This window comes from Tachypleus tridentatus, chromosome 11 (genome assembly GCF_004210375.1).
Source record: "Tachypleus tridentatus isolate NWPU-2018 chromosome 11, ASM421037v1, whole genome shotgun sequence".
Classification (NCBI taxonomy): Eukaryota; Metazoa; Arthropoda; class Merostomata; order Xiphosura; family Limulidae; genus Tachypleus; species Tachypleus tridentatus.
Window position 1 is genome coordinate 24,712,380 of NC_134835.1, and position 20,496 is coordinate 24,732,875.

General features: G+C 34.6%; 1 protein-coding gene across 1 annotated transcript in view; it reads right to left on the reverse strand.

The window, feature by feature from the left end:
• Nucleotides 1-505: 505 nt before the first annotated feature.
• LOC143231322 (uncharacterized) overlaps nt 506-20,496 on the reverse strand; it is a 21,621-nt gene continuing 1,630 nt past the window's right edge. Inside the window, exons 2-5 of the mRNA XM_076465871.1 lie at nt 5,805-5,847; nt 4,464-4,604; nt 2,972-3,064; nt 506-2,767 (exon numbers count right to left, since the gene is read on the reverse strand). Coding sequence (XP_076321986.1) covers nt 2,517-2,767; nt 2,972-3,064; nt 4,464-4,604; nt 5,805-5,847 — 528 coding nt within the window. The 3' untranslated portion in view covers nt 506-2,516. The remainder of the gene's footprint in view (nt 2,768-2,971; nt 3,065-4,463; nt 4,605-5,804; nt 5,848-20,496) is intronic.

The window sequence follows — 20,496 nt, forward strand, 5'->3', positions numbered from 1 at the left end:
CTTTACAAAACATTAATAAAATGGTAAATCTAATCACTCAAGCTTAGAAATGATTTCAAAAGGGTCTCCCAATATGCTTATCAGGGCTGGATTATTTATTAGGCACAGTGCCTAGGGTCTATGAAAATTATGGGTTTATGAAAATTTTCCTTAAAAGTTAATCTTTGGTTTAACTTGTACAGCTGGATAGGGCTTACAAACAACGTGTCTAGCCCCTACAATTGTCTTCATCTGGCACTACCAAAGTTTAGAAATATCAAAATATTTTGCACTCAATTTACTTAAAAATACTGAAAAATTAACAAATATTAGTGCTTGTTGTGTACATAATACAGTGCATTGTTAGATCATGTATGAAGTAAGGTAAGTTTTAGCAAACTTAGCAGAATATTTTAAATTATACTGGATGATACAATGCAGTACATGTAATGTATTGTTAAACAAAACTAACAATTTGTTAAATACACAAACTGTCATTCTTTCAATTAAAATAAGTAAACAAGAGTCGTGCTCTAATAAACTTTATTTTCATGTAATAAACGCTTACAAGTTCTTACATTAAGTAGTGTACAACCATCATACATTCAAAATACACTTATTACTTTCAAAATTAGCAAAAGCAGTTTTAAAAACTTCAAAAGTGTGTTTAAAAAACAAAATTTTAAAGGTCAAGATAACTGAGCACGAGATTACACATCAATAAATGACATATGTGACCTTAAGATAACAGTAGAAAATATTACAATATATAATGCATTGTCCTTCATGTATTACTGTGGCAGGGTTAAGTGTGACCTTAATGTCAAGCCACTCTTTTACAAGTCTGTTTACTTTTCCATTAAGAACAGAACATCAAAAAACAATAGTTATCAGAACAAGAAGGTTAAAACTTAGGTCAACTGAAATCTTTTTTTGCAAAATGTTAAACTTTATTATGTTAATCAGAAAGAGTACTACTGAAATGTCATAGCATACTACACTAAATAGAATCATGTATTACACACACAAAGAATGCTGAGCTTAAACTCACAATCAACTTTGTTGGGAGGTGTTATTACCCTGGGAAAGATATTCAAGTTGTGTGAGCAGGTGTGTTTTAACCTACGTAAAAAATCACACTACACCATACAGAGGTTAATAAAAGTGCACTGAAGAACATTCTATGGCATAGCAAATGATTCAAGTGAATACACTGAAAAATAATGTTAACACTGAGTTAACATCATTCACAATACTCAAAAGTGTGTGTGTGTGCAAAGCCACATCGGGCTATCTGCTGAGCCCACTGAGAAAAATCGAACCCCTGATTTGACCATTGTAAATCCATAGACATTCCACTGTAGTAGCAGTGAACATACTCAAAAAGATTAGCATAAGAAATGTATTCAGTAATGAGGATATGTAAAAAGTTGTCATAGGTAAACATGATGGATCTTAAAGCTGTTTGGATTGGTATTAATATATAGCAAATTTATTTATTTTGTAATTAAAACTAAATTAATACATGATAACATGGCTTAGAGAAGTCAAAAAAATTAATACTAAGAAGTTACTATACATATTTGAATATGTTAACCACTTAGTGTCCCAATTATTACAAACAACCCTAGTTTAAGCACACTAGTGTAATAATATTAAACAGGAGGATAAGTTTTGTTTTGTAAAATCTTAATATTAGGGTTAAATCCCTAGTAATCCTGACATGAACCTTTATTTTCCAGTAGCTCACTTGTTAAGGTGTTCTCAATATTTACTTGTGGTAAATATAACTTATATGAAATTCCCATTTCATAACTAATTAGTTCATTTGCAGGTAAGTTGATTTGCACTTGCAAGCCAAAATTAATAAACTCTCTCAACATCATAGCGAGTTGAAAGCTTAGTAATTATTGTATTTTACGTACAAAAATACCAATAACTGTTTGGTATTCTTGTGAACTCCAGAACAAAAGTAGACTAATAAATCATAAAATGAGTTTGAAAAAATAATTGTTTAAAAAAAAACTTAAAACATAACTTCACCAACTGACAACCATTTCTCTGTTTCTATGGAAACTTGTAATTAAAAAATGTCTTTACATGTTATGGTAACTAATGCATATAATCTTATACATGAAGACAGGTGAAAATCATTTGCATTGTAACATAATGTTTACTGTGTGCTTAATTAAGGTAAGGAATTCAGAACTTATTATGGTATGTACCTTAAAAGAAATAATAGTTAACACTGTTTAGTGTACCACCCTTAACAATTAACCAATATATTTAGCATAAAGTAATATTTGTCGTAAGTAGATTCAATGCAAATATTAAGATTACCTCTTCCATTTATTTAGCAGAAGTTACTATGCAAGTGTTGAGGTTAATTGCAGTCAGAGGTCAGGGACTGCTCATGCTAATGTGAGTGAAGATCGTATAATATTGACTCCATTGAATAAACTAATAGATCACAGATAAACGCAAAGCAAAAAAACACACAAGTTAATATAACATAAAACTCATTTCAGTACAGTTTTTCAGAAAAGCCTGTTTCCTGTTCTTGACAATAACTGAAGATTCTTATTGTGTGATATGTAATGAAGACCGTGACCCACAGAAAAACAGCCAAGCTCATATGATGCTACAGTAACATAGTGAAGTCTGGCCTCTAATTTGATACATCCGTAAGCCTTATTCCAGGAGATGGTTATATTGTAGAAGTGAACACACAGATCTGCAAACTCCTTTAGCATGGGAGCTCCGAAACACAGTGGTGGAGGGTTGTGGACTACAGAGAATTCAATAAGTTACTTTACAGCCAGAAGAACAAAGCACTTTGTGAAAATAAAATACTTAAATATTGCAAAAAATATTAGTCCTTCACATTAAAAGCAGGAAAATAAAAAAACATGATTTTTTTATAAGTTCATTTATATTTCTTTAAATTTTTTCTTTTAAAAATTCAGAAATACCAAAATAGACTGAGCTCTACCTGAGATTGTCTCATTAAACACTGTGTAGTTATCAATTGTCACAGTGAAGGAAATGCCATATTCCTTTGGTAGGTAGGTAAGGTTCACACAACCTAAAGGGGAAAAATATTCAAACAGAATTTCAAAAAAAGGAAATGTTTTTTTCTCTCCATTGTTATTTATTAAGACTATTTATTTATTTAGACTTTTTTTTTCCCCCATAAGGTATAATTAATTTTCCTCATGATGCTATTAAAACTCATTCTGGACTTGCTATACAATCATCAAATTATTGCAACAATAGAAATGAAAGTTTATATTAATTTAATATTACTAGGGGAGGTTCATTAAAACAAAAAAAAATTGTGCTGTCAGAGTTTAGACTTAGAACATAACACAGAAACAATAAAAACTATGCTGTCAATCAGAGTGTAAGCTTAGAACATAACAGGTAAAAATATTAATTTCTTAGGCTTAATTAGATACTACATCAATAGCCTTAACAATAAAGAGGCATTTGAAATACTTTTTTTGTTTTACAAATTGTGTTTAAAATATTGTTATGGAAATGCATGAGTGGATATTTATAATTTTTTAACAATTGAAAATCTAAAGTGTGCATCTGGCAACACAGCACATTTCATAACCCAAAGCGTGCATCTGGCAACACAGCACATTTCATAATCCAAAGCGTGCATCTAGCAACACAGCACATTTCATAACCTAAAGCGTACATTTAGCGACACAGCACATTTTATTATTATTCATTTTAAATAATTCTACAGAAAAGTTCCATAAAGTAACTTCAGTGAATAGATACAATATGTAATTTAACAAAATATAAATTATTATGAAATATACATTGTGTGTTTCATCTGTTTTGTGATAATTTCATTTACATTTGAACACTGAGAGCCTATTTATCTTATATTACAAGATATATTTATATTTTTGTGTATTAAAGAGAAAACTATATTGTAAAACATGTATTATATTTTATATTTGAAAACAAAATTACAAATACCATCTCATGGTAATTAATGCACTTAGCCCAGGTAGAAATATGCACATTTCAATTTGGATGTTTTCATATCAGTAATTTGTAAAACTAAGGCACAAAATGCTTAATTAATATAATAATTCTACAAGATATCTCTATTGTTTAATAGCATTTCTTCAGTTAAAGTGTAGATAAGTTTTTCAGTTACATACTCGATGATATAAGCCACTAGTCCTTTAACCTTGAGACCAGAATTTGTCATGTCTATTATATTACCACAAGAGGCCTTAACTGAAACACTGTGGTATTATTCACTTACAATGGATGTTTGTTAACATGGTTATAAATGTAACTGTGGTGTATTATCTAAACCTATTGAACAATTGTATGCAGTTTTATTTACTGCCATTTAGTTGAAAGTTATTTTATACAAAATCATTTTGAGGTTTCTCAACAGTGTTAAAACTTCACCTGAAATTGTTTTCTTCATAACTATTACTCAACAAGCTAACCTGTATCATTCAGTCGAACTCTGGGAATGTCAAGATAGGCACAGCAACCACAGGAGTAGTTTTGACATTCACAGCCTGAATCAACCCACTTGGTAATGTTGTGAGACACTATATAGCGTTTATTTCTTTGAATCCCTGCATCTAGGGGAAGGGATATATACACACACAAATATATATATATATACACACACACACACACAGAAAGAAGTCATCTTTAAATAATGGAGTGTAACAGCATGGATTACTTTCATTAATCAAATACACGAGTTATCAAAAATACAGTTTTATTACTCACGATCCTTTATGAAAGATCAAATTGTAACCTTAAAAGTAATTTCCATAAGTATTATAATGTAACTGGACAAGTTCTTTCTAGCAGTTTCTAAACTCTGAATTAAGCTACTTAATAGGTTTTTGTTTAATAATAAATAAACATTTTTAACGTTTTTTGGTGCTTCTTACAATTCCTCAGTAGAAAATAATGAGATATAAACTTTGTCATTTACAGTTCAGACACTTACACAAAAATAAATTTATTCCTAGACAATTTATAATGCAAAGCAATCCATTTCCATAGTCTCATAAACATACACTGTAACATACCAATAGTGAGCTTGTTTTTATTAGTTATGTGTAGATATCTGGTTCCTTTTTTTTTTTTTTATTGTATCCCCTTCCCTGACTTAATCTAATTTTTGATCATGCTATCACGAAGTCTGAACCTAACCAACAATTAGTCAAATGAAACAGCTGCTCACCAAATAACCACATGGACTAATTATAAAAATGTAAGCATTGAAAATACATCATAATATTATGAACAAAAGTTAAGATATGTAATTGAACTGATCAATGTGCAAATTAAATAAGTACATACTGTCCACTTAGGTCATCTGGTACTGGTAAGGTCACTGCCTTACTATTCCAGTAACAATGTCATGCTATAAATGTATAGCCATGAGCTCAGCTGATGAGGCCAATGTCTTGCTATTTATCAATGACATGCTCTAACCATATTAGCCCTATGCAATAGGTTTAACTTACATTATTGTACTGGTAGTGTGTTTAATTATTAACGAATTTAGAAGCTTATGCAGTTTCATTCCAAATGAACTGAACACCATTTAGCATTAGTTTATCAATTCAATATTACTTACAGCCGTTTGAGAAATTCACTATGATGAATAAACACAAGCAAAACAAAATTGTTCTCATTATATATTACTTTACGGTTCTAGCAAAAACAAATATTATTACAAGTATCTAATAACCCTATTAAATTCAACAACACTTTGATTATACTTATCGTAGTTTCATCAAAGGTCGATATACACAACATACATGTACTGATCAGCTGATGATTTATCTTGTTTCGCCCTCTATACTATGTTTTATACACACTTGAATGGAAAATAATAATTAAAGGTGCCTTTAAAATATATTTATATATATAATTGAGGTATAAAATACAAAAAAAAAACGTAAATATTTAATTTATTTACGAGCACAAACTGTCTAGTAGAGAGATTTTCAAGCGATTTTTTTCATGAACTACTGCATAATAAGCTCTTAAAATTATTATAATATCAATATTAGCCACAGACTTTACTTTTTACTATTTAACGTTGGGTATAACGTTCATTAGCTTTCCCCCCTGGTGTCGTAATAATGAAAATTTTCCAACCCAGGAAGATGGCTTCGAACCAACAGGATTGGTTGTGTGGTTAGGGCGCTCGAATTACAATGTGAGAGTCGAATGGTTCAAATCCCCGTCCAACAAAAGCTGCTTACCATTTAAGCTGTGAAGGCATTAAAATGTTACGGTCACTCTCACTATTTGTTGGTAAAGAGTAGCCCAAGAGTTAGAGGTTGATGGTGATGACTAGTTAACTGTCTTTTAGTATTACACTATTAAATTAGGGGCGGCTAACGCAGACAGTCCTTGCATAGCTTTGCGCGAAATCCGAAACAAACTAAGCCAACAGTTGTCCATTGGCTATTGGTCTGGAATCTCTGATCTAATAAATTCTGAGAATTTGTTTTTTTTAATTTCGCACAAAGCTACGCAAGGGCTATCTACGCCAGCCGTCCCTAATTTAACAGTTTAAGACTAGAGGGAAGGCAGCTAGTCATCACCACCCACCTCAAACTCTTGGGCTACTCTTTTACCAATGAATAGGGGGGCTTGATCGTCACGTTATAACGCCTCTATGGCTGAAAGGGCGAGCATGTTTGGTGACGGGGATTCAAACCCGCGACCCTCAGATGACGAGTCAAACGCCTTAACTCACCTGACCATGCCGGGCCAAATTCTGAGAAACGAATTTTTAGTATCTTGTTTTACTACAAACTTCTAAAAATAGGCAATGGTTATATTGGTCAATGAAACAGCTTTCTTATGATTCACGTAATATGAATTTAAATTGTTTGCTATGTCATGAAAGTTGATGAAATTATGTAAGTTGGACTATGAATTGTGTTTGATAAGTTATCATATGCAGAAAGAAAGAATATATGTATTCGACGTTATTAGAACTACAGAGTGCCCTGATAATTAATAAATTATCTCGAATAATTTAGCGTACTCTACGATCGCAGGCAGACGGAATATAAAAAGTAAAATTTTGAGGTACATGTAGATCTGACGTACATACTTTTGGATAAACTAATCTGATCACTTTAGGTGCTACTACCTTCCAAAATGTTATTAATATAAAACACTCGACAATACAACGTAATGATTACATAAAAAGTAGTTCTCTTTGTTAACAGTGAAAACAAAAGGCTAGATCAATTTAAACATAAAACTTCAAAACTTTGTCACATTACTTTGGTTACCTTTATTTCAATGTGATTTTAATATATATTTTTTTAATCGCTAGCATGTTTATACAAAATGTACAGGTGGTGAATTTTATGAAATCTGCGATAAGATGCAAAACGTTAGCCTAACAAAATCAGACGTCTGTAAAGAAAGCTGTTAATTGAGTGTGTGTGTTTTTCTTATAGCAAAACCATATCGTGCTATTTGGTGAGCCCACCGAATGGAATCGAACGCCTGATTTTAGCGTTGCAAATCCGTAGACTTACCGCTATACTTGCGGGAGGGGGTATTTGAAATCGCCGTTATTCTGTACAATTTGAGTAAATAGACGTAAGTTTGAAAATGTAAAATAATGTATTAAAGTAAAGATGACTCAGAATTTTTGAATAATTAATTCTTAAGTTTTCAGTCGTTCTGTGAAATGTTTTTGTATTATTTTCATCGGTTGTTTCTTTCTTTCATATAAAGCGAATAATGTAGTCTGGACCATTTACGTTAGACAGGTTGTAGGTAAAAGCTATATTCATAAGATGAATAATATAGTAAAGGAAAACATTGTAGTTGTTTTACGACATAAGAAAACATTTCGACATTCTGTCTGAAACTACTGTAAGATTATCTGAATTCTAACATCTTCACGATTTGATTTTACATTGGCTGAATATGCCTTGATAATATTTCGTGAATTGAGTTAAAAGTTATTACTTACATGCTTTCACAAAGGTACATTTTCCATAATATTACGAATTTGTATACTAATGTGAAATAAAAGACGTAATTTTTAGATGAAAACCTTAAACCTTTTTTGTATTATTTATTTAACCAGAAATTTGCAATAAATATAACAACATTTCTAGAATATATTAAATATGAAAAAAAGTCAGGACAAAATTAAGAAAAATAAACTTTATCAAAAATTGTTCTTTATATTGGTGATTTAAGTCAAATTTTTATTATTATACTTACATTCTAGAGATGATTTTGCGTTGTTAATTCAATAAACGTATGTAGGACTTAACTAAGTATCTTCGTCAAATAGTTTGTTTTGTTTATTTTTCAATTTCGCGCAAAGCTACACGGGGACTATCTGCTCTAACCGTCCCTAATTTAGTAGCGTAAGACTAGAGGGAAGGCAGCTAGTCATCACCACCCACCGCCAACTCTTGGGCTACTCTTTTACCCACGAATAGTGGGATTGACTGTACATTATATCTCCCCCACGGCTGAAAGGGCGAGCATGTTTGGCGTGATGGTGATTTGAACCCGCGACCCTCATGTTACAACGGTACATGTTACACAGAATTAGGGTTAATAATATCGTTAACAGTGATGGTGTTCAATCATTCCCTTGTGGTACAGCGGTAAGTTTGCGAACATTCAGTGGTAAAATTCGGGGTTCGATTTCCTGGATTAGACACATTAGATAGCTAATTGTGAATTTACTGTAAAACAAGGTACTTACGTGATAAAACTGTATTCTAATCTGTATAAATAAGATCGTAAAGAGCTATATTTAATAAGCTAAACTCATTACTCGGTTGGTTTTTAGTTTCATTCTCAATAAATAACGCTCTGATCAGAAAGTAAAACTATTTACTATAACCAGCTGGATATAATTGGTCAATTTTATTTGTAACTATTTCACATTTTTAATGATCAAATGAAATCATGCGTGTGAAGCCTAGGTGAATAGTTCACTTATTCACTCCAGTTCAAAGAAAACACACACACACACAAACTGTAAAATATATAATACATTCATACAGTTCTATACACTCGAGGTTTCACACCCGCTTTACTGATCTGTTGCAAAATGATTTAGGACCAGGAAAGTATATTTGTATAAGCAAAATATTTCTTTGAGATTTTTGCACAAACCACCACAAGTGATATCTGCGTCAGCCGTCTTTAATTTTAAACGAAAAGACCAGAAAGAAGGCAGCAAATCCACAGCACCCACCTCCAACGTTTGAACTCTTCTAATAAAGTAGAAACTTTTAACCGTCACTCTTATAACGCACCAAGAGTGCGCAGTGAGATCTTAAGAAAACGGAACGCGAATGTTGGATCGTCGGACAACCAATCCGATAAAACGAGAAAAATTAGTTTTACGTTTGGGATACAAAAAAATGGCCTGGCATGATTAGGTGGGTTAAGGCGTTCAACTCGTAATATGAGGGTCGCGGATTCGAATCCCTGTCGCACCAAACATGCTTACCCTTTCAGCCATGGGGGCGTTATAATGTGACGGTCAATCCCACTATTCGTTGGTAAAAGAGTAGCCCAAGTGTTGGCGGTGGGTAGTGATGACTAGCTGCCTTCCCTCTAGTCTTACGCTACTAAATTAGGCACGGCTAGCGCAGATAGCCCTCGTGTAGCTTTGCGCGAAATTCAAAAACAAAAAAACATACCAAAAAGGGGCCCAACTATATGTTTCATAGTTAATTTTACACATGTTGTCTAATTTTTACAATGCTGCCTTTTTTGTTAACCAGACAGAATAATCTATTTTCTTTCTCATCTTCTTTATGGGTTATATAAAGCAACTATTGAAATTGTATACATGTGTGTGTGTGTCTTTTCTTTTCACTGGAGGTAATATTGAAAAACGGAATCTTTGACATAAAGGCCTAACGCATTTTTTGATTGGTCTTACCATCTGCGTAAGACTGCAGTCTCGTCTCGTATTTTCGAAGCTTATCAGCACAGTTTGGGTCAGTGAACCAACGAATTACGATTGGGCCTGTTATTCATGCTTCAGAGAAATATGTAGCTTCAACAAGCTTTACTACAAAGTGATATTTTAAAAAAACTATAATCAAACCGCTTCCGAAAGGTGGACGCTAGTAAACTGGGAATGCCTTTGAAGAAGGAAGGCCCACCCACCTTTCAAAATCGTTCGGGTTATAGCGGTTTTTTTTATTAAGCCTCTTATAACGATGAAGCATATACAGTATTTATAGGGTTTTGAGTACGTTTTACTTCACTATATATAGTAATGTTGTGTATCTGTAGTTATTGGCTAATACTTACATTTCATTCAATAATCAAAATTAATTTGTAGTTTAATCACCATTTTAAACAAACATAAACGTGGATTTTGCACCTAATACACATGTATAGTGTATGTTCGGCCTCAACACTTCCCCCAGTATTATTATCTCTAAAAAACATACAAGGTGTTCAGTTCTAAACAACTTTTGTTTAGTTAGATTTTGACTAAAATATCAGACTGTGACCAATAGAATTGATTATTCTTTGATGATGTATTCAAATAGGACGAGAGATAAAGTAAAAATCTAATTTGTAAAATATACTGTTTACTAACTTTAGAAAAATAAAGCTTATAACAAAAACAGGAGGGGTGGTATTGAAAATCAGAATTGTCGTATCTGCACTTGGATGACTTTCATGCAACAATAGGTTCGAGTACGTTCGATTGACACGTGTATTTATAAAGCAAGGATGTGAACCCGTGATAGAAACCAATATGACACGGTTAGGGAGGAAACTTTAACAAAAAAAAAACAGAAACACTTGAATTTCGTTCTTGTTTATAAACAGAATTAGAACACATTTCACAGACAAGCCGCGATAGACGTTACGCGTAGCAAATAGCGTCGTATGACAATGTGATTTAGAACAATACTGGAAGATTGCCGAGTACTTCCGACGTAGCAGTGACAGGGTTACTGAGAGCGCTTCACCTGCTCGAGAATAGAATATGACGGTTACTATAGCAACCAACTCAGGAAAAGAACGAGCGACAATGAACAGTCTTGTAGTCACGTGACAGGCCACTGCAGCAGTCGGCTTTTTATCAACACGTCCATGTCTCATTCGAACGGTGGGTGAGTCCAGATCTCGGACCGTGTTAACTATGGAACCGAATACGGTAGATAATTCATTTCCAGGCGGTCATTTGCTGATAATTCTCAGTAATCCACACAACGACGATCACAAAGAATGTATACTGAAAAAGGTGTCAAAAGGTGAGTGAAGATTTCACAACGTGTCTCATAATTTTGGACCCTAAAGCCTCCACCCCCAACCCTATTCACCCTTCGAATCTATTGCATATACTGTCTCAGCTACCCGAGTAAGTACCGTTATGTGCTTTTACGTATTATAAAGATTACGTAAACGTTTATTCTGTAGTCAGACTTCGAAACATTTATTAAGTACATATTGAAGGCTAGTACCTCTTCATACAATCTTGAAATAGGTTAATTATCTTAGGGTAGATAAAGTGCGCTTAATAATTTGGTAATGTGTGTGTGTGTGTGTGTACGGATGGGTGAAGCACATGGACATAAGAGTAGTTTACCGGTCCTGCTTGAAAAATTATGTATATTTATATGCACATATTTTTAATTGTCGTTTGGTTATGCCACTGTAGGTGGCGTAGCAGACACTTCTGGTGACTCTAAACCGTATATTGCCAAAACAAAACACTAATTTTAAAATACGTGCATGTGAATATGTATTATTTTCAAACAGAACCAGTCAACCATTCTTAAATTCATGTGCTTTCCCCATATACACACACGCCGTCAACATACAGAGTTGTTTTACTACAAATTGAAACTATAAATTTGTAGTTGGTAAAATAAAACAAACGAATCCTCAGTTTTTCCATTTGGTGGATAGAAACGAAAACAGCCCTTTTCTGACATTCGATAAACAATTATTTAATTTTTATTCTCGTAGGAAGTGCTCGTTTTCACCTGAAAGTCAGTATCCAAATAACAAATCACATTTTACTCACGATCCGAATTAATGTGGTTTTTTGTTGTTGTTTTTGCTAATAAGAGTGACTTTTATGACCGGAATAAAGTCACTATATTATTCCTTATTTAAAAAAACGTTTGTTTCTTTTTATTCTGAAACCTAAAGACCAAATATTTGTTACTTTATGTTTAAAAATTTTGTCGAGTATCTACCGGTGGATTCGCAGTTAGCTTGAGGAACGTTAATGATAAAATTCGGAGCTCTATCCTGCAGTTAACAAAGCGCATATAGCCCATCATGCAGTTGTGTGCTTAAATAAGGAAACATTAATATCTAATAACAACAAAATCACTTTACATAGTGGCATTAAAGCAGTCTAGTATTTATCACCACACTGTTTCTGTAAACTATCCAAATTTGTTTTTGTTTCTTTTCCTAGTTTTGATCTGTTACCCTTCAGTGGCACAGTGGTATGTCTGCGAACTTACAACGCTAGAATCCAGGTTTCTATACCCGTGGTGGGCAGAGCACAGGTAGCCTATGCTGCTGCTTTGTGCTTAATTTCAAAGAAATAAGACATTTTCACTGACGTGTATAAATTAACACCTTTTCTAGTGCCAGGTCCATTTTTAGATACACGATAAATAACGAAAATACTTTTTGTTTTTACTGTATCATTAGCTGAAACTGGAAATGGATAAATGTAGGGAAGTTAAAGCGGAAGTATGGTTTCTTTGTGATGATACAGAATTTCAAATTTATACGAAAGTGCTTTAGAGAGAGACACGTGCCAATGGCAACAGTATCTAGGTTGTTCTATAATTTAAGATGGTGAACATACAACAACTGTGAATATGTTTTTTATCAGTAGTATCAGATTACCAAGTGTAAGAAACTGAGAGTGAAAGTATAATAATCTGTCAACGACATTACTACCTCGGTACAATAATTTATTAGGCCCGGCATGGCCAAGCGCGTAAGGCGCGCGACTCGTAATCCGAGGGTCGCGGGTTCGCGCCCGCATCGCGCTAAACATGCTCGCCCTCCCAGCCGTGGGGGCGTTATAATGTGACGGTCAATCCCATTATTCGTTGGTAAAAGAGTAGCCCAAGAGTTGGCGGTGGGTGGTGATGACTAGCTGCCTTCCCTCCAGTCTTACACTGCTAAATTAGGGACGGCTAGCACAGATAGTCCTCGAGTAGCTTTGTGCGAAATTCCAAAACAAACAAACAAACAAACAATAATTTATAAGACGAAACACAAGTTATGTAAAATATTAACTATCAATAGAAGAGCGCTAGGCTAGGACTTCGTAACCAAGTACCAACATCAGCATCCGAAAAATAAAATAGCATCATTTTTCTATCAAGATCATAAAATAACATGGAATCAGGGAAGGAAAAACAAACAAATTGACTTTTAACACAATAACAATATTAGATATTCTAAAAGAAACGACATTAAAACAAATAAAAGAGCAAGCCAGTACTTGAAATAACAAAATATCTTGCAGCTGCGGTTCATAAATCTAAGTATTGTGAGATCACGAGATTACATCTCAGATGATTAATTACTTATCATTTGTTTTACGTCATTATCGAGAACTTAGTATCCAAACACCACCAGTAGGAGGCCCGGCATGGCCAGGTGGGTTAAGGCGTTCGACTCGTAATCTTAGAGTCGCGGGTTCGAATCCTCGTCACACCAAACATGTTCGCCCTTTTAGCCATGGGGGCGTTATAATGTTACGGTCAATCTCACTATTCGTTGGTAAAAGAGTAGCCCAAGAGTTGGCGGTGGGTGGTGTTGACTTACACTGCTAAAATAGGGACGGCTGCGTAGATAGCCCTCGTGTAGCTTTGCGCGAAGTTCAAAAACAATCATATCTGGTGTTTAATTTATTAAAAGTCTATGAAACGAAACATTAGAGGGCAATGTTTGGGTGAAGTCTTAAGTCACGTATTCGGATTATTGCTGTCATAAAACAGAGAAACTATTAAAGTGCTTTTACTATCCAGAGAGGAAGATACCATGTTATATACGTGGCTCAAACCGTGATAGCCATACATGTATAAAATAATGTGTTTCTGGTCAGTATTTTAGTGTATCTATCTAAACATTAGAAGAAGACCACTTGAAATCACTTTTACATATGAAATAAGAACATAGCAGGCTTACCAACTAATGTGCTTTAACACATGTTTCTACTACCATTACCAACTAATGTGCTTTAACACGTTTCACCAGTGGTGTCTCCCATTTTCGCTTCCCCACCCCCGGTGGCTAATATTTAAATGTGAGTTTTTCTTGTTTGTATTATCGTAAATATCTGTGTATATTTCCAAAAGACACTTGAGGTCAGTGTTCTTCCAGTATTTATTTATCAATGATACTGTTAGTCCGACTGTCTTATACTCTGAAATAATTGTCGTTTATCAGTGTCGTGTCACCAAGAGTGACGAAAAAACATAACCACGACGAAAAGTGACACAAACAAAGGTATATTAACACTCGGCACTCATCTTTAAGGCTTCAAGTGATAGATATAACAGGTTCATATTGACCACCATAAGAACTATACAGTGTTATATGACCAATCAAATTATAATAGGGGACAAAATGTTTTGATTTTTGGAACTTTTTACGTACTAGGTATTTCCCTGTCCTGTGGTACAATACATCCAATAATAGCCACTGTTCTGTATGTTATATACAGAACATTGTTTAAAAACAATGCATATTTACTCACACGTTCACATACAGTTACTAATTAACACAACAATACATATTCGGGTATTCGAACCCGCAACCCTCGGATTGCATGTCGAGCCCCCTAATCACAACAGAAGGACAGATGAAGTAATAAACAGAAAAATAGCCAGCTATGTTGATAAATGAGTAGATAGTGAATCAGACTGATAAATTACACGTTTCACTTGAATTAAATGACAGAGGTATATTAAAGAATAGAATATTTTAGTAAATGTCTGTGTGATATGTTATTAGTTTCGTTTCGTTACACAATATATTGAAATGATAATAATAGCTCAATAACTAATTTATTGTGAGACTTATTTTTATGACCCGCTAAGAAAAATAACGTACCAAAACATTGTATCTTTGCTGTTAGGCACAGAGCTACTCTGCCCCACGTGAATGTCATAACCCGAATAAACTCTCGCACTAGTCCACCGGTGAGACAGCCGTGAGTCCACGAACTTTATGTCTGTGATATTTATTAGACTTTAGGTCTTGTGGACCCAGCAGAGTCGCGTGTGTTTGATCTTTTCTTCCATTCTATGGATTTAGAATACTAAAAACTCGGGATTCGACTTCTTGCTGTGGACACATCAGACAACAGAGTAATTCAGGCAGCTGATGGCTTTAGGTAGAAAGTTGTGTTGAATAGTGACTGTACGTGAGAATAGAACACAACTTATAATGTGCTATCAATCTCACTATACGTTGGTAAAAGAGTAGCCCAAGAGTTGGCGATGGGTGGTGATGACTAGCTAACTTCCCTGTAGACTTTCACTGCTTAATTATGGATGGCAAGTGCAGAGAGCCTTGGTTTAGCTTTGCACGAAATTCACAAACATTATCGGTCGAATGGTACAACCGCAGGCGTTATGAAAATGACTAATTATGCGGGTGGTAGGTATTTAAAACAACATGTCTGATCACGGGGTTTGTTTAAACTTAATTTACAATCACTGATTTTTAATTTATATTTAAAAATCAAAATATCGCCAAACATATTTATCTTTTCACGTGATGGGGCGTCCCCCTTGATAGTGGATTATACTGATCAACTGATTTCTTCCTAATATATTAATTAGAATTAGGAACAACCGCCATAAACATCCTTGAGTAGCTCTGCTCGAAATTCATCAAACAAGTAAAAAAACGTATCGCTTCGTACTGAATATGTCTAAGTAAATGTCGCCATTTACCATCACTTGGAATACGTCTGGAGGGGGTCAGCTGTTTAAACCACTGTTCAGTAGTGTGGTGTCTGTCTGTCAGTCAGCCAGTAGACCCTAAAATGGCGTTACAAAGGGATGCTTTAACAGAACATTTTTGGGGACCCTGCGGAAGGACACTTAGTGATACTTATTAACCGTAACCAGTCGGCTGGAACAAAAACAACAAGTTTAGAGTTTGAAGACATTTCGAAAATAACAGGTCATATCGTCATTGTTGTGTTTTGGCAAACATAATAAAGGAGTGAACATTTGTAGAATAAATTTCTAAAGTCACTATATTTTTAACGTTGTCCTAGAATAGTAGACATTCGTATTTCTTTCACCACCAAATCGACAGAGTGCGAAATTATGCTGCTAGAAACCGGGTTTCAATATCTATGGTGGACAGAGCACAGATAGCGTTTTGTGTATAATAACAAAACAAACTGTTGTCTAATGTTTCGCGCCTGCTACTTTAATATACATTAAATATAATAATACGTGTGAAATGCAACTGTTGTAAACCTGGTTGTTTGCAACCTTATTTTCTTTACTCAAGTTACAAAATTTCGACTATGAAAACGGATTTATTCCATCTGCCTGCGAGGAATTCTTGAAAATATATTATTTATTTATATTTAAATATACCATGGCACTGTGACTGACGTCATGTTATGGCGCCAAGCACAGCTGTCACGGCGCGTGAGATACGCATCCACGTGTCTAGCTCGTGTATGTTTCGTCATTCGTACTTCTTTATTCTCTCTTTTCGCAATCGTCCAATGGAAAAAAGCCAAATAAATTTGTCCATTCTTAGAAAAAAAAAAAAAAAAGATTATACAATTCGCTGATTTACAATGAAACGCAAGATGTTATGTCTTTCAAGACAGTTCAGTCTTTTGTGTTTTTCTTTTCTGTTCAGCGGTTTTACTTTATTGAGATTATAATTGCGTTTATGTATCTGATTGAAAGATATAGTATACTGCGGGACCTAGGAGCTAGCTTGCCTGGACTGTGGCTCTGTGGGTTAATGGTTCGCGTCTCGTTACCCTAAAACGTCTTCAGAGCTGTGGATTCGCCACAAGATTGACAAATCAGTAAGATATCTTAACGTACGCTGTATTATGTAGATATGTATTTACAATACCTGATCAAACTGCTCTTGCAACAAGTGCTGATAGTGTTACAAGAGTGTAAAAGTGGATATTATTACGTGATATGCTATAGTTATATACAAGGTTCAAATGATATAACTTTAGCGATGTTTCTCTATCGTAACATATAAAAGTTATTATTGTCAAATGGTTTCGTTGTTTCTTTCTCATGTAACGAAACGCTAAAATATACTTTTGAAATTGGGTTTGGTTTGAATTTCGCGCAAAGCTACTCGAGAGCTATCTGCGCTAGCCGCCCCCTAAAGACTAGAGACAGTGATCACCATCCACCGCCAACTCTTGGGCTACTATTTTACCAACAAATAGGGGGATTGATCGTCACATAATAACGCCCCCACGGTTGAAAGGGCGAGCATGTTTGGTGTGACGGGGATTTGAACTCGCGACTCTCGGATTACAAGTCGAGTGCTTTTAACCACCTGGCCATGCCGGACTCTGAAACATGGAGCGTTGAATGTTTGAGTAAAATGAATAAGAACTAACGTTCCAATATTTTTGCTTAAATAATTGTCCTTTCAGCTCTGTAGATGTAATTCAACGTTTATCACTGTGTTTCCTAGGCTTTCTGGTCTTCTCTTAAATTTCGAAAGACATGTTTTACAGTTAATAGGTGTTTATACAGCTTTGAGTTAATTTCATTTCAGTTACAATTTTTTTTATTTATATATTTTTATCAAAAATACGAAGAGAAATAAATTTATTAGGTCTTCGTCTTGCAGTAATCAAAAGTCCAGTGCTTCGCACAGCCTTATGTAACGTTAGCATCGTAATTAACTTAGCAACAAGACTGGAATATATGAAAATTCATCAGAACAGGAAATGACAACAATACTTCTGTAAGCAGTTACCATGGATACCAAGGGTAGATCGATCTGTAACTTTCGTCTGCGTACGAGGAAGTGGAAAAATGAAGAGAGTGTTTTCTTATTGCAAATCCACATGGGGGTATCTGCTGAGCACACCGAGGGGAACCGAACCCCTGATTTTAGCGTTGTAAATCCGTAGACTTACCGCTGTAGTAGCGAGGGACTTGTAAAAGGGATAATTTTATATTCTTAACCCTAAAGAAATAATACTGCTTGAATATTGACAATCAAACAGAATGATATTCAGAGCTAATAATTTCGTTTCAAATGTGTAGAGGGGAACATTTGAGATGAGACAGCGATAGGCCTGTAGACTTACAATGCAAAATATTCGGGGCTCAATTTCCCGCGATGAACGTAACAGATAACCCAAAACGGTGTTGCTTCAAATAAAACAACCAATCAAATACTTAAGGGTTACTCGTGGAAAACAAAATAAATTCGATTGTTGATTCAATGATTCATACATACAAGCTTCAGTTGAAAGTGTTATATAATTAAAGTGTTTTTGAGAAGAAGGCAGGACAAAACCTGTTAGTGTCAGTTTTTAAATGAGAGTAAATACCGTGAAAAATAACATGTTGTCTGTACTGTGCTCTTATGCCATATATATATCTTTGGCTGTTGCAGCAAGTGAAAATTCTGTTTATTAATTTATCCTTTACTATAACTCACACGAATATTATATTTGAGACCTGGATTTGCACAGTATAGCAATATAAAGAACTATTATTTTGTTTTATAAGTAACTATTTTAATATGCCAATAAAACGACCATACCACCATAGGTAAAACAAAAAGCTAGAAGCACATATCTGTACTTGTCTTTAGAAGAAAACAAAACCTGTTTCTCTTTTTCGCCGTGTCTTAATTTACTCGGATTGCCCTAACCAACCAGAAGGTAACAAGGAGTCCATTGTTCTTTCACAGAAAAGATAAGGGAATATACTAGTTTTGTAAACACTTAATTACTAGCAAGTTTGTTTCCTTTCCAAATAATCAAATTGTTTCTGTATAAATTCGGCAAACGGCGAAATCGTTAAGTCGGCCTTGTTTTATAGAATTACGAAACTAGGTCTTCAGTCTTCTAAGCTCGTGGAAGGTCCTTTCAGCTTCGGTAGAAGAGGCAGGGACAACTAATAATAGTGGATCTCAGGTAGCATTCCCCTAAAACTGTTTACGACTTCAGTGATAGTATTACATGTGTATCGTGGCTAACTGCACAAATGACGTGGCTAAATGTCAATTAGGTTGTCGTGCTCAGCTCTGTAGTATTTGTAACACATTTACTGGTACTCATTTATTTTAGTATCTGTGTTTGTGAATCTCAGCTTAACGCATGCAACGTATATTGTTGAATGTATATTGCACAAGTCCTGCCTGTTCTCTAAATTTGTGGAAACTTCTTGAGCGTAAGAACCAACATTGTACGACGTGTTTGTGTGTGTAAAATACTAGTGTTTGCCAGCATTGTTGGCAATTGGACTTTCTAGAACCTCGTGTAAAAGTTTATAAATCGACGCTCCAAGAAACAGTGATAGAATACTGTTGGTCGCTAAAGTCAGTATACTATAAATCCCTGAAGCTATAATTGTGATTAACGCATAGTAATCGGAAAACTACAAAATTTGACCACGATCGTTTATAGATTTTGAACGTTACAAACTGATTAACTTCAGACTTAGTATCTCTACGAGTACATTAGATATTGTCATCGATGAAAGCTTACGTGTGCTTCAAGCTAGCTATCCGTTAAGATGTATCTGTGTATCAACAAAGAATTAATCAGCTTTCCGTGAACATCAATAAAAGATTCAGTTCCAGATCAGGTAGAAAAGTCAGTATTGTCTGTAAAACTATTGCATATAAATAATTATTGGTTATACCTATTTGTAATAACCGTTATTATGAGTTGGATTATTATTTGTATATTAAAGTAATTTTTTTGTGTTAAGAAAAAAAATTATGTGTGTATCAATTTCCGGCTATTTGAAATCGTAATACGAAAAGTACGTAACATCGTCTGAGATAAATTATAACAGGTAACTTACTCCAGATAAAAAGTTGGTGCATGCGCAACAAACTCGCCTGTACAGTTTGTTTGTTTGTTTTTGAATTTCGTGCAAAGCTACACGAGGGCTATCTGTCCCTAATTTAACAGTGTAAGACAAGAAGGAAGGCAGCTAGTCATCACCACCCACCGCCAACTCTTGGGCTACTCTTTTTACCAACGAATAGTGGGATTGACCGTAACTTTATAACGCCATCACGGCTGAAAGGGTAAGTATGTTTAGTGTGACGGGGATTCGAGCTCACAATTCTCAGATTACGAGTAGTGCGCCGTAACCACCTGGTCATGGCGAGTCCGCATGACGTGTCATGGCAACATAGTATTTGTTTGTGCTGCACTTTGAAGCGCCGTAACCACCTGTTCATGGCGGGCCCGCATGACGTGTCACTGCTACATGGTGT